This window comes from Puntigrus tetrazona, chromosome 15 (genome assembly GCF_018831695.1).
Source record: "Puntigrus tetrazona isolate hp1 chromosome 15, ASM1883169v1, whole genome shotgun sequence".
In the NCBI taxonomy this organism is placed as follows: domain Eukaryota; kingdom Metazoa; phylum Chordata; class Actinopteri; order Cypriniformes; family Cyprinidae; genus Puntigrus; species Puntigrus tetrazona.
The window spans coordinates 17,180,768-17,196,087 of NC_056713.1; the positions used below are offsets into that span (position 1 = coordinate 17,180,768).

Below are 15,320 nucleotides of genomic sequence, written 5' to 3' on the forward strand. Positions count from 1 at the left end.
CGTGAGGCAGCAATCACCCGGCCGGATCGAGAAATGCACGAGTGGAAGGGAATCTTGTAGATGCGTCTTTAAAAAGACATTCACTCTTAAGCTAACACTTTTAGATGCTCTTTTAGTGTGGAGGCAAAACAGGACATGGCCGCTTGCACACAACAAGTCACTCTTGAAGTAGGAAGGAGCAGAACGTGTCACGCTTGACTCCGAAGTGAAAAGTCAAATATACTCTGCACCCACTGCTCATTTATACTCATGCTGTGATCAGCTGCAACTGGATGCGATCAGCGCATGCCAGTGTTCATTGGCTCCTTTTAATACACTCAAAGTAGATTGGCCTCTTGAAGTGAAATTCCAGTTCATCTGTTATATCAGATGTGACTCGGAGTGACTGACTGAAAGGGAACAAAATCTGCCAAATTCCCTCAAAAAAAAAGAAAGCATCATATTTAAAACTGAGAGACGAGTGCTTATCAGAATCAATTAAACGCTGGATTTGTGAAGTATGAAGTATGTGAAGAGTTCAGGGGGGGGAGGTGCTCGAGACAATGTCGGAGGACCGAAGAAATATTCTCACTATATGACATGACTTAAACACCTACTGTGTGTCAACGCATTTAGAAAACAAATAAAAGACTTTTTTCCCTTTTTTCTATACCTTTGGCTTTTGAAATTCACTTTTGCTACAGTAGCAGATAGTATTTTTTGCTTGGACATGTTAAACATATATAATCAGTTTGAGTAATACATTTTCATTTTATTTTTCAACTCATAAAGTGCTGTAATATGTATTTTGTTTGCATATTAAAACTAGTGTAGGAAATGACAAATGGAAATTAAATAGGCATAATTATATTTCCATTTTTATTTTAAATCTAATATTTTATTTACATTTAAATACAAAAATATATGGCCATTTGCACATATTGTGTATTCAATATCAAAATGAATATTGCTAATATGATTCCATACATCTGTGTTTCCAGTACATGCTTAGATTGTGCTTCTGTTTTTCTTTATGAAGAAAAGGAAAGTAATGTTTTTACTTTACAACTGTGGACAAACAAGCTAAATACAGTATCTATGTATTATAAACAGATATATTGTATACTGCACATTTATTATCGGCATACAGAGAAACTATTGAGTGTATAGAATTTATGCACATGAGAGTGTGAGATGAAACCCATTGTGACCTTTTTTTCCTCAAATGTAATTTAAATGACTTTGAAGTAATCTTTATTTCCTCACTTCCTGTTTTCATTCTATATATTTAGGTACATTTCCCTTGTCACTTGCATTAAATTAATTAATATATTAAAGAATTCAATAAATAATTGTGGTTAAATTTACTATGTAATTCCTTTCAGACACCAACAATCCATTTAGTGGTAACTAAAACAAAACTTATGTAAAAATGAACACCTTGATTTACAAGTTCAAATCTGAAAATATTAAAACAACATAATTTTTTTTATTTTTCTAAAAGTTTACCCACTAAAGTAAAATATTGACATTTAGTATCATGAAATAAGTAAACAGTTATTTTTAATTCACAAATTGCTTTATTAAATATTCTTTTTGGTTGTTTTGTTTTGCATGGGGTGAGCAAGAACACAAGCTTTACATTTATTTTGGACATCATTTGTATTCATATACAAGTATCACTGCTGTTCATCAGCTGACACATTCAGTCCCAGTGGTGATGATTGTACTTTATCTAAGATATATTTTAAAAATGAAGAAGCAAAATGATAATCATAGTCATTTTGAAATGTTCTCTCTAATCGGTGCTGATCTGCTGCTAAGCATTTTTCATAAAATGTTTTTTATTTCAGTTGTGTTTAAAACATAAATAATAGGATTTAGCATTGGTGGAACAACATATGCCAGAGATGTGCTGATGACTCTTGCATTGGGTGTGAGAGAAAGCAAGAGCTGAGCGAGGTATGTGAAGCATATAGGAAGAAAATATATCCCTACTAATAACAGATGAGAAACACAAGTCTTCAGAGCTTTTAAACGTCTTTCCCAAGTTGTAATTTTGCTTAAAGCATGAAAAATGCCCAGATATGACAGGAATATAATGATCATTGGTGCAATAAGGAATGAAGATGTTATGACAAATCCCACAGACTTATTAATGTTATAGTCATTACATGCCAACCTATACACTGGTCCATGATCACAAAAATAACTCTGTATCACAGTGGAATCACAGAATGAAATTCGAGTGATCAAAGAAACCATTAAGGCCACCAAAGAAGAATTAAATGCCCATATTGCAGGGAAAGCTAAAATCATACTAGTATTGTTCACTATTGCGTGATATCTTAACGGGTAAACAAATGGCAATGAATCGATCATATGCCAGAACAACAAGAGTGATACTTTGTAAACTACTAAAGAAGAACACAAAAAACATGTTAGATAAACAAGAATTGTAGGAGATGTATTGTGAGTCAAACAGAAAAGTCTTCATCATGTTAGGAATCAGTGCATTAGTTTCACCAATATCAGCCAAGGCCAAGTTAAACACACCAATGTACTTTGGACTGTGCAGACTTCTTTCAAGAGTTATAATGAGAAGGACTATAGAGTTCCCAATCATAGTAATAAAATAAATAAGAAATAAGAAAATATAGAAATAACTGCTGTATGGTATACCTGAAAGTCCAATGATGAAAAAATATTGAGGACGGACAAAGGAGATATTCTGAGACATACTTGCATTTACAGAATTCATGGCAGCCTTTGCATTTGTTGCTTTTCACAGGCTGAAAATAAAAATACAATATCAAAAAGACATTACAAAAATGCAGAGAATACTCAAAACTGTTATTCCACATTTACACCAAATTTTAACTGCAAGAAGATTTACAGTTATATGCATTGCTAGATGACATTAAAAATACAGACCTGTACAAATAAACATAAAACTTTAGAGTTGTAGAGCAAGTCGTGCCCACTTATGCCCTGCTTTCAATTACAGCATTTAAAATCCAGTGCTTATCTTTATTCTCTCATGCTTCAAAGATCATTGCCACTGAATGCAAATATATATTCTGTTTCATCTCTTGAGGGGTTTCAGAAAACATGATGTAATCCTTGTATGAGATCTCATAATAATTTGTATGCACTTTATGAAAAGTCGTAATGTAGTTGGACTCTTTTGTCTTTGTTTTCTTGTCCCATGTGCTCTGTGTGCCCTACTTTCAGTTAATTATCTCATTGTCTTTAGGCTATATAAGTTCCTGTTTGTCCTGTTGTTAAATGATCCGGTCTCATCTTTAATATGTGTGGTTCTAGTATATCTGCCGAACCTTAAAACAGTTAATAGCGGCGTGTTTTCCTTTTAGTTTTTTTTTATCCCAATGTATGATCTCAATTTTCTCATCCTCCTGCTGGAGCAGGGGGAACGCTCCCTCGAGGGCTACACAGTGGTTTGTTACCCTCGTCAATGACTAGCGCTACCTGGCGGTCCTCGAGGTCCTGGGTCGCTTAGAGACCTGTTTGGCCAGAACAGACTCACGACACATCTGGGCTAGTATGCCCTCTTATGTGGGTTCTCGATGGCCGAGGTCTGTGACGCTGCTGGATGGTCTACCCCCATAAGTTTGTCTGTTTGTATGGATTGGACTAGCAAGCCACTTTGAGCTCTTCTTTCTTTCACCGTAGCTTCACACACACACACACACACACACCGACACACACACACACACACTAGACAGAGATTTGCAAGTTTGGGGGTGTGGGCATCTCGTTCCTGAAGAGGAATGTCTCCAGGTTATGTATGTAACCATGGTTCCTCGAAGGAACAAGACACTGCGTCTCATAACCACACTTCCGACATCCCTGCCAGTGCGTGCTTCATGACAGAAGCTGAAGCTGGCTGCAATCCACGGGTTTATTTGTTTCATGGCCACTGACGATATCCGCCCATGTTGTCTCGTCCATCCTTTGGACTGATTGCACATACCATTCAGAGCATGGTCTCGCTGGAGGCATGCAGCGTCTCGTTCCTTCGAGGAACCATGGTTACATATGTAACCTGGAGACGTTTCCTGTCTTTTTTGATTTTTATGTGATTTTATGTTTTTATTTTCTTTTCACTCAGGTTTTATTACTCACTAAACTAATGGCTAGTAGAATACCATTACTTGTGATTACTGTGATTTTTCATTATTTTTTATTACTAAGTGTAAAAACAAAAAACACTTCAGTAAATCTCAGACCAACATGCTATATGAAAAATGAAACCCTGCTTCACAAATTCAAACAGGGATAAATAAATATTATTTGAATCAGACATCAGGGGTGTTATTAAAGAAAATAAACATTCCAACAAAATATATTAAAAGATGACAGTGAAAGCTGTGGGTGCTCAAAAATTACTTCATCATGGGATCAGTAATTGAAAATGCAATCATTACAATAGAGACATTTGAAATGAGCAGGAATTATAAAATAGTGAGTCCATTAACACGGTTATTTTGTGTTGTAAGTGAAAGGCCTGAGCATGCAGTTTTTATTTGGTCAATTTAAAAAAACAAAAGATATTTCAGTCATTTTGAAATACTCACAGTTGGCACAGATCTGTTTTTAAGCACTTTTCGAAATATGTCTTTGATTTCTGCTGTGTTTAAAACATAAATTATGGGATTTAGCGTTGGTGGAATAGCATAAGCCAGAGATGTGCTGATTACTCTGGCATTGGGTGTGAGAGAAAGCAAGAGCTGCAAAAGATATGTGCAGAATAGGGGTAGAAAAAATGTTCCTACTAACAACAAGTGGGAAACACAAGTCTTCAGAGCTTTTAATCGTCCCTCCCAAGTTGTAATTCTGATTAAAGCAAGGAGAATGCCCATGTATGACAGCATTATAAGCAGTAAGGGAGCTATAAGGTATAGAGATGTGATAAGAAATGCCATAATCTTATTAATGCTAATGTCATTACATGCCAACCTATACACTGGTCCATGATCACAAAAATAACTCTGTATCCTATTAGATTCACAGAAAGAAAGTCGGGTGATAAAAGACACCATCAAGGCCACAATAGTAGTATTAAATGCCCATATTGCTGAAAAAAAAGCTAAAACCATACTTGTATTGTTCACAATTGTATGATATCTTAAGGGCAAACAAATTGCAATGAAACGATCATATGCCAGAACAACAAGAGTGAAACTCTGCATAGAACTGAAGAGAAACACAAAAAACATGTTAGCTAAACAAGCATTGTAGGAGATGTACTGTGAGTCAAACAGAAAAGTCTTCATCATGTTAGGAATCAGTGCATTAGTTTCACCAATATCAGCCAAGGCCAAGTTAAACACACCAATGTATTTTGGACTGTGCAGACTTCTTTCAAAAGCTATAATAAGAAGAACTATAGAGTTCCCAATCATAGTAAGAAAATATGTAAAAATAAAAAATATAGTAGTAATTGCTGTAAGGTTCACCTGAAAATCCAATGATGAAAAAGTATTCAGGACGAACAAATGAGATATTACGGAAAACTTGCATTTAAAGAACTCATGGCAGCAAGCTGAAAATAGAAATTACCACAAAGACATAAGCAAAATCTTAGAAATTTACAAAATTATCATATAACGCATTTACCAACTATTTTCACATGTAAAATATATAACATTGTGTACATTTGTTGCATAATATTTGAAATACATACCTGCAAACACAACTTTAGAGTGACTTGACTGTTTGAACTGACTTTTGAACTGCTTTAAATTATTTAAACTCAGATCAGCGGTCGTCCTCTTTATTCTGTAATGCTGCAAATGTTATCGGATGTCTGTCTATATCTTAAATATATCTTCTGATTCATCTCTTGAGAGCTTTCAGACAATGATGTAACAGACAGTGATTTAATACTTTCGGATTTTTGTTTTGTTTCAAGGCACTTCTTTATGGTCAATAATAATCCAGTAACAATAGACTGATGCTAATTTTTTTTCCATAAACCTAAAATAAGTGATTTTTATTTTTATTTATTTTATTATTATTATTATTATTTATTATTATATTATTTATCCCTCTATAATTTAAATTAAACTATATTTGTTCTGTTCTAAAATACATATTATTTTTGTGCCTAACAAAATGTTCGTTCATCTCGTTCTGGGATGTAATTAGAACAATATAACATTTTTAACACAAATAAATTTAACACATACAGTTCCTCAATTTTATGTCTGTCGTATTTACAACAATGGTTGAGAAAAGGGGGGATTCTTTGCTTCAGTAAAATGACATCACTTGAAGCTCACTCCTTGCGGCAATGGCCCGTTGGTCGCAGCAGGCTCAGGCTCTTTGTCAGTGGTGTGCTCAGGCATCCACTCCAAAATAATACCTAGAATATCAAAATCGATTTCAGGCTGGAAGATCTTTTTCCTATCTAGGAAACTCAAACCCAAACTCTGGAACAATCACTCTGTAAGTTTAAATCTAGATTAAAGACACATCTACACATAACACTAATATGCTTCTATTATTCAAATCCGTTAAAGTATTGTTATGCTGCACTAATTAGATCAGTCGGAACTGGGAACTCCTCATAAAACACCATGTACTCATTACATCGTAAAAAAAAGGCATTTACGCTAATATTAGTCTGTTTCTTTCTCATTCTGTTTCTCAGCCTTTACACAAACTGACAAAGCTGCATTTAAAATTGAACTGGAAATTAAGTGCTGACCATCCAGCCAGAGGAGAACTGGCCCCAACTGAGCCTGGTTTCTGCCAAGATTTCTTTTTCTTTTATTCTGTATGGATGGGGTTTTGGTTCCTTGCCACTGTCGCCTCTGGCTTGCTTAGTTGGGGCACTTACTTTCTAGCATTTAGCAATTTGATTACAGAGACCGCACACTGTATCTGCATTTAATAAAAAAATTGTTCAATCTCATTATCATTGTATTCTCCTATTTACTGTTCAGTGCTTTGATATAATCTGTATTGTTAAAAGCGCTATATAAATAAAAGTGATTGATTGCTTGATTGATTGGTCTCTGCTGCATATATTAATTTTTGTAAAGTACACCTGTTCAAGATGAGACAGCAGAAAGAGCATCATGTGTGTTTTCTTTATTTTAAAAAAGCATGTTTTGTTGATATTGTGAGTGCACACAAATATAGGTTTTACATCTATGAGCAAAAATGATAGCTTAGCCACTGAAAAAAATGCAAGTGATCTTCAATGCCCGGCAATGCATGCTTTAGTTTTTTCTCTCCACACAAACTTAGATATAGCACACATCTATCTATATACTTGAACTGTTTTATTTTTATAGATTTTATTTTAGCCAAGTCGTGATGATTTGAGAAGGCTTAAATAATCAAATGCAGGCCATGATCAGCTCACTGTCTACCTCTGGCTGCTTGGTCATTACTGTAAAAAGCTAATATATAACGAACAAAAAAATGCTCCAAACTTTTTTTTTTTAAATGAGCTAACCTATATTAATAGCTGAATCACTAGAGGCTTAATCTGTGGCTTTTGCAGGGCTCTGGCTTTCCCAAACTTGTCCACGTTTAGTGCAGAACCATGCATTATTAATTTATAATGTAACAATATTCATATTATTTAATTGCACCATCCAATAGAGGTTTGGTACTGTGCTAACACAATGCCACAACTAATAGTCCATTAAGCAGCTATTGTGAGACCTTGAATTAATATAATATTTCTGATTAATATTTTTTGCTCTATTTACTTATATGGCAGGTAGCCCCATATATGTCTTTTTTTCATCACAGTATGCTGACTACACTAGCCTTGCTGAACATACATCTTGTAACTCTGTTCCCTACAGCAAACAATAGATAAATATATATATATATATATATATATATATATATATATATATATATATATATATATATATATATATATATATATATATATAAAAGATATTTTGATAAGATATCTGTATAATTTCAAAATGTTAATGAGGTGATCAAATAGAAATCAACACTTATTAATTCTAATGGAGAGGTTTTACCTTAAATGATAAGACAAATTACAGTTAATATTTGTGGAAATAAAGACTTTTTCATTTGCAGACAATTGCAGACAATCTGTTTATCAATAAACAGAATTTGGAATTAATGCAAATAAGAAAAAATAAACTTGGTTCAAACATCAGACATCATTATAGACAGAAAATATCAGCAAATTAGACCAGCATGCATCAGAATAGACTCCTGGATTACAAATTGAAATACATATTATAAAATAATAATACAATAAGATTTTTCGTAATTATTAACTGCTTTTATCAATTGAATTAAACCTTTATTTGTTAAGAAAAAAACTGTTATTACAATCATTTTGAAATGTTGTCTCTAGATGGTGTAGACTTGTTTTTAAACAATTTTCTCATAATATCTTTTATTTCAGCTGTGTTTAAGACATAAATAATAGGATTTAACATTGGTGGAACAGCATATGCCAAAGACGTACAGATGACCCTTGCATTGGGAGGAAGAGAAAGCATGAATGCAGCAATGTATGCACAGGATATGGGGAGGAAATAACTCCCTACTAATAGCAGATGAGAAACACAGGTCTTCAGAGCTTTTAAACGACTTTCCCAAGTTGTAATTTTGTTTAAAGCAAGAAAAATGCCCAGGTATGACAGGATTATAATGATCATTGGTATTACAAGGTATAATGTTGTGATAATGATTCCCATAAACCTATTAATCGTATTGTCATTACATGCCATCCTATACACTGGTCCGTGATCACAAAAATAACTCTGTATCTCATTGGTCTCGCAGAATGAAAGTCGGGTGATCAAAGACACCATCAAGGCTATAACAGAAGAATTAAATGCCCAGTTTGCTGAAAGAATTAAAGTCATATTCGCATTGTTTACAAGAGCATGATATCTTAACGGCAAACAAATTGCAATCAAACGATCATATGCCAGAACAACAAGAGTGAAACTTTGCATAGTACTAAAGAGGAACACAAAAAACATGTTCACTAAACAAGCATTGTAGGAGATGTATCGTGAGTCGAACAGAAAAGTCTTCATCATGTTAGGAATCAGTGCATTAGTTTCACCAATATCAGCCAAGGCCAAGTTAAACACACCAATGTACTTTGGGCTGTGCAGATTTCTTTCAAAAGCAATAATGAGAAGCACTACAGAATTCCCAATTATAGTAATAAAATACGTAATAAATAAGAAAATATAGTAGTAACTACTGTACGGTATACCTGAAAGTCCAATGATGAAAAAGTATTCTGGACGAACAATGGACATATTCTGGGTAAAACTTGCATTTAAAGAATTCATTGCAGCTTTGCGATTGATGTTTTGAGCAAGCTGGAAAGAAATGACCACAAAGACATATGCAAAATATGAAATTTACATTGTCGTTACATGCTTTTAACAAATATTTTCAGATATGTAAAAAATACCTTTAAAAGTTTTAAAGTTTTAGAGTCAGTGCACTAAATGTGTCTGAGCTGATTTAAATTAAATGACCCTATTCTCTCTCTTTATTCTTTGATCATTAGCCATCTGTGTCACTAAAATCCCTATATATCTTCTGTTTCGTCTCTTGAGAACGTTCAGCTTGTGGTAAATGATGAGGTTTCTATAGAAATATACCAGTATGCAACCAATAATTACAACTGCTCTCTGTGTTGTTATTTGTGGACCATCATATTGCAGTAATAATTAATGGGATTAATGTAGTCTATTATGTGATGCACTAGATGATAGTGAAAGACATGGCAGTTATGTCGCTGAGAGTGTGAGGGTAAAAACTGTTATCATTATATCAAAGGTGCGCTGTCATTTTTAGGTGATCAACCAGTCAAGGCAGGCTGGTTTTAGACCGGCCTTAACTGGACAGGCTTTGAAGACCAGCTAAAAGCATCCTGAACAGGCTGGGAGAACAGCTGAAACCAACCTGACCAGCCTAGCTAAAGCCTAAACCAGCTAATACCAGCCAACCAGATGGTTTTGGCTGGGGTTTTTTTTCAGCAGGGCTAATAGTTGTCACCTTACTTACCCAGTTGATTTAGTATATGGATAATTCAAAACATTTTTTGTACTACAAGTTTTCCAAAATGTTAGGTTTAAATATCCAAATGAGGCATTACTTAAATGAAATATGCCCTAATAAAAGTATTTTCAAATTCTTGTTTTTTTATGTTGTAATTTTTTTTGACATATTAGTCAAATGTTTTTACAGAAGTAATTTTGGAATCTAATTTTTCTCATCATAAATAATCAAGAAAATGATATATGAAGAAACAGGGGGGCCACAAGCACTAAACAGCGCTGTGAGATCAGCAGAAAAACATTGTGTGGAACGGTACAGTCAGAAGGCTTTTCAAATAGACATTGTTTACCATGGATTTACCGCAGTAACACAAACTGCATCATGGTATCGTTGCAGAAATGTGGGATATTTATATCAAATTTAGTTTATTAATGTAGACATGCATTAATTGTATTAAAGGAGTAAAGGAATGTAAGTATGTGTACATTTATATTAAATGTAACCTATTGTTTTTCATACAAATTGGGTATCTAGAAACCAAATAGATGCAGTATTTAGATGTTATGTGTGGTTTTAACTCTGGTTACTATTATGTAAATGTACTATGTAAAAACATTTTAGAATATATGTATTGTAGTTGAAATCGGTTGATACAGATAAATAAACACTATAAAAAGAAACACTTAACAGTGTCTTTTGCATGTTTTCTTTTCACTAATCTGAAAAATTTGATTACAAGATTGATTTAATTGAGCAAAAAAAAACAGGAATACAACAAATACATAAACAATTTTAGCAAACAATATTAGCAAACCTCCGTCCAAAATCCTATCATCCGAATACACACCTGAATTACATATTCAAAAAGAAATATTTGGAAAAACTTATTTTTTTTTTTTTTTTTTTTTACATAGTCCTTCATTTTATCAAATGGTTTTGCAAACATAATGCAAAATACTTTTAAGATGAGAGTAAAAATCTAAAAAGTCAAATTGCTAGTGACCTTTTTTTTTTGTTTGTTTTGTGTTGGAGTTTGTAAGAATACAAGCAATACAATACAGACATTTGAAACAACTCGATGAATAATAAAAAAAAGCAAATAGCATACCACTGCTGTACAATTGCATATCATTTATGTCCATATTTTAATCAGAATTTAAATGAAATACAAAGAAAGATAGTTATTGGAATGTTCCTTCAAGAGGTTCTTCAAAATATGCCTTTAAGATATGAAACAATATTGTTTATTGTCATTATTTGTATATGTTTAGACAAATCTTTGTGAGTCCTAAAATTGCAATCTTCAAATGGTTCATTCCTAATCATTAAAAGAAAATAATAATACATATACATTTCAGTCATTTTGAAGTTCTATCAATTTTAGATCTGTTTCTAATCGCTTTTTTAATTATGTCTTTGATTTCAGCTGTATTCAAAACATAAATGATGGGATTTAGCATTGCTGGAACAGCATAAGCCAGAGATGTGCTGATGACCCTTGAATTGGGAGTGCTATAAAGCAATAATGAAGTAAGGTATGTGAAGAATATTGGGAGGAAATATATTGCTACCAACAACAGGTGAGAAACACAGGTCTTTAGAGCTTTTATTCGCCCTTCCCAAGTTCTTATTTTCCTTACAACAAAAAAAATTCCCAGATATGACAGGCCTATGACGAGCATCGGTGCTATAAGGTATAAAGTTGTATACAGAAATCCCATAATCTTATTAATGTAATTATCATTGCATGCCAACCTATACACTGGTCCATGATCACAAAAATAACTCAGTATCACATTGGATTTACAGAATGAAATCTGGGTGATCAAAGATACCATTGATGCCACAATAACAGAATTAAACACCCATATTGCTGACAAAACAAAACACATATTGCTTTTGTTCACAATAACATGATATCTTAAAGGCAAACAAATTGCAATCAAACGATCATATGCCAGAACAACAAGAGTGAGACTCTGCATGGAACTGAAGAGGAACACAAAAAACATGTTCACTAAACAAGCATTGTAGGAGATGTACCGTGAGTCAAATAACAAAGTCTTCATCATGTTAGGAATCAGTGCATTAGTTTCACCAATATCAGCCAAGGCCAAGTTAAACACACCAATGTACTTTGGACTGTGCAGGTTCCGGTCGAGAGCAATAATGAAAAGGACTAAAGAGTTCCCAATTACAGTAATAAAATAAATCATAAATAAGAATATGTAATAATAATTGCTGTCAGGTATACCTGAAAGTCCCAGGATGAAAAAGTATTCAGGATGAATAATAGAGATATTCTGCGAAAGACTTGCATTTAAAGAACTCATGGTTATTTGCACAAAATAGAAATTAATATATAATAAATTACAAGAAATTCACAAAATTGTCATTTCAAACTTTTAACCAGTATTTTCAAGGTCTAAAAATTGTACATAAATAATTTTGCTACATATCATTTGAATCACCTGTATATAAAGCTAAAGCTTTAGTAGCTCTCACCCCTCGTGAACTGCTCATGCAGCAAAGATCACAGTGTATCTCACTGATCTAAATATTTCTCCCGATTCATCTCTTGAGAGCTTTTAGAAAACAGTGATGTAATTTTGCAGTACATATTTCTGACACTAGTTTGTATTGATGCTTTATTAACTGGTCTGTAACAATGTTTACCTTGCTAGTTTCTGTTCAACTCATAGTGCATTTCTGTAACAGACAGAGACGAGTGTATCACAGTGATGTTTATATCGAGGTACTAATATAATACATTTTATAGCATGCCACCATGTAGTGCCAATGTGCTTCAGGCATTCAAGGTTGAGTTATGGTTTGTGGAACTTTCTCAAAGCTCTGTTCATCAGGCTACACTGGCTACCAATAGCTGCTCGTGTCAGATTCAAGGTACTGATGTTTGCCAACAAGCATTGCACCAACCTAAACTCGCTAGTTCAAACATATGTGCCCTCCAGAAGCTTTCATTCTGAAAGTGAACAATGCCTTGTGGTGCCATCCCAAAGAGATGCCAAACTCACTCTCATGCACCTTTTCTTGGACTGTGCCTGAGTCTTTAGATGTTTTTTTGTCAAGACTTTTACGTCAGTACCTGACCAACTAATACTAGCACTTACCTAATCTATCTATTCTAATTTATTAAACAAAAAACCGTAGGTATGTTTACTGTGCTGGACTAACTGCTAAATGAATAAATGTAAATGTAGAACGTACAGGGCTGTGCTGAGGTTTTCCATTGCGATTAGATTGGGATTTTATACACTAGTGCCGTAGTAAAAAAAATTGTGTTTGCATAATGTGTATGTGTTCAGTGTATATTTATTATGTATACATAAAGAAAGGCTAAACGCACAAGATATAGTACTTTCAGTGCCCTGTAGTTGGCAACATCACATCTTTTGTAGCAAAAATAAAGTGGACAGTAAAAAGTGCTAATATATTTGATACTCAGTAAAACTAAGAAGTATCCGTAAAGATACTCAGGTACAGTAATTAGTTACACTTTGTCACAAATCCGGGTTATGAACTTCTGTTCACTCACCACCAGAGAAAATGTATCATTAGATTGCACGTTCGAACAGTAATACATTATAAAAAAAATGATATGAATTCTGTGAACAAACATAAGAGTTAACAGCATTTGGCTGGATGAAACCTTGAAAACATTTCACGAGTTCGCACTTACGTATAATTAATCATAGTAACGGTAAAAAGTAAGCGTGTTTGGCGAGCTGTCAGGGAGAGGGCTCGGAACTAGGTGGACTACCGAGTCCAGAGTTTTTCCTCTTGTCCGTGAAAGCGACAGGACTCGTGTCCGACCCGATCCCTGAGTGCCCCCGAGAGGGGATAGTAGAACTAGGAGGAATGGAGATTGGGGTGGTGGAGGGATGCTCGGAAACGAGATATCGAGGTAAGAAGCTTGTGCGAATTTATAGTAGGCTTCTCTTGCTCTGGTTGGATAATTGCGTGATTAGGAAACGAGAAGCCAGCCGCATAATTATCAGTGCGTGCTCCTCCGAAATTTGTTTATAGCTAAACATCATTTCACGAGTTCGCACTTACGTATAATTAATCATAGTAACGGTAAAAAGTAAGCGTGTTTGGCGAGCTGTCAGGAGAGGGCTCGGAACTAGGTGGACTACCGAGTCCAGAGTTTTTCCTCTTGTCCGTGAAAGCGGACAGGACTCGGTGTCCGACCCGATCCCTGAGTGCCCCCCAAAAAGCCAATTAAGACAGCAGCCGAAAACACGTGTAAGCGGCCCCCCAAAAAAGCTACTGGCTTAGCTAGAAAGGAGGAAGAGCATGGATATGTTAGTTGAAATTGGAATGGTATTAGGATGATATTATGTAGGTGTAGGAGAGTGGGCATGAAAATGTTGTGGCGCTCTCTAGCGGGAGTGGTCCACGGCGTGGGTGCAGTACTCGGCTAGAGCGGTCCACTGTATTAGCAGCATATGTGAACGACCGTCTCCGGCGGGAGCTGTCCACGGCGGTGGGTGCAAAGCTCCGGCTTTTGTGGTCTGCTGCTAAAGGCAGTGGGTGCGAGTGGCGTCTCTTACAGGAGCGGTCCACGGCGGTGGGTGCAGGGCTCCGGCTTCGGAGCGGTCCACTGTAACAGCAGCATATGTGAACGACCGCCTCTGGCAGGAGCTGTCCAAGGCGGTGGGTGCAGAGCTCCGGCTTTTTGCGGTCTGCTGCTAAAAGCAGTGGGTGCATGTGAGCGTCTCTTGCGGGAGCGGTCCACGGCGGTGGGTGCAGTGCTCCGGCTTAGAGCGGTCCACTGTAATGGCAGCATGTGTGAACGACCGTCTCTGGCGGGAGCTGTCCACGGCGGTGGGTGCAGAGCTCCGGCTTTGCGGTCTGCTGCTAAAGCAGTGGGTGCGAATGTGAGCGTCTCTAGCGGGAGCGGTCCACGGCGGTGGGTGCAATGCTCCAGCTTAGAGCGGTCCACTGTAATAGCAGCATGTGTGAACGACCGTCGCTGGCGGGAGCTGTCCACGGCGGTGGGTGCAAAGCTCCGACTTTTGCGGTCTGCTGCTAGAAGCAGTGGGTGCGAGTGAGCGTCTCTAGCGGAGCGGTCCACGGCGGTGGGTGCAATGCTCGGCTTAGAGCAGTCCACTGTAATAGCAGCATGTGTGAACGACCGTCGCTGGCGGAGAGCTGTCCACGGCGGTGGGTGCAAAGCTCTGGCTTTTGCGGTCTGCTGCTAGAAGCAGTGGAGTGCGAGTGTGCGTCTCTGGCGGAGCGGTCCACGGCGGTGGGTGCAA

General features: G+C 36.0%; 2 protein-coding genes and 2 pseudogenes across 2 annotated transcripts; all 4 read right to left on the minus strand.

The window, feature by feature from the left end:
* Positions 1–1,758: 1,758 nt before the first annotated feature.
* On the minus strand, positions 1,759–2,746 carry LOC122359237 (annotated as a pseudogene).
* Positions 2,747–4,559: 1,813 nt separating this feature from the next.
* LOC122359223 lies at positions 4,560–5,536 on the minus strand (annotated as a pseudogene).
* Positions 5,537–8,339: 2,803 nt separating this feature from the next.
* Positions 8,340–9,359, minus strand: LOC122359243 (olfactory receptor 1M1-like). The gene has a single exon (XM_043259548.1). It carries the CDS (start codon positions 9,318–9,320, stop codon positions 8,340–8,342), a length of 981 nt encoding a protein of 326 aa, XP_043115483.1. The 5' UTR covers positions 9,321–9,359.
* Positions 9,360–11,396: 2,037 nt separating this feature from the next.
* LOC122359179 (olfactory receptor 52E8-like) lies at positions 11,397–14,822 on the minus strand. Its single transcript, XM_043259437.1, has 2 exons — positions 14,556–14,822; positions 11,397–12,373 (listed from the first exon to the last, which is right to left on the minus strand). The coding sequence occupies exons 1-2, from the start codon at positions 14,767–14,769 to the stop codon at positions 11,397–11,399; spliced, it is 1,191 nt and encodes a 396-aa protein (XP_043115372.1). The 5' UTR covers positions 14,770–14,822.
* Between the last annotated feature and the right edge of the window lie 498 nt (positions 14,823–15,320).

Excerpts from the sequence above, each read along its gene's own strand:
- LOC122359243 (XM_043259548.1), bottom strand. The coding sequence starts at position 9,320 with ATGAATTCTTTAAATGCAAGTTTTACCCAGAATATGTCCATTGTTCGT.
- LOC122359179 (XM_043259437.1), bottom strand. The coding sequence starts at position 14,769 with ATGCACCCACTGCTTTTAGCAGCAGACCGCAAAAAGCCGGAGCTCTGC. Across the intron at positions 12,374-14,555 it reads AGACCACAAAAGCCGGAGCT|CCATGAGTTCTTTAAATGCA; the intron begins TTGCACCCACCG and ends TTGTGCAAATAA.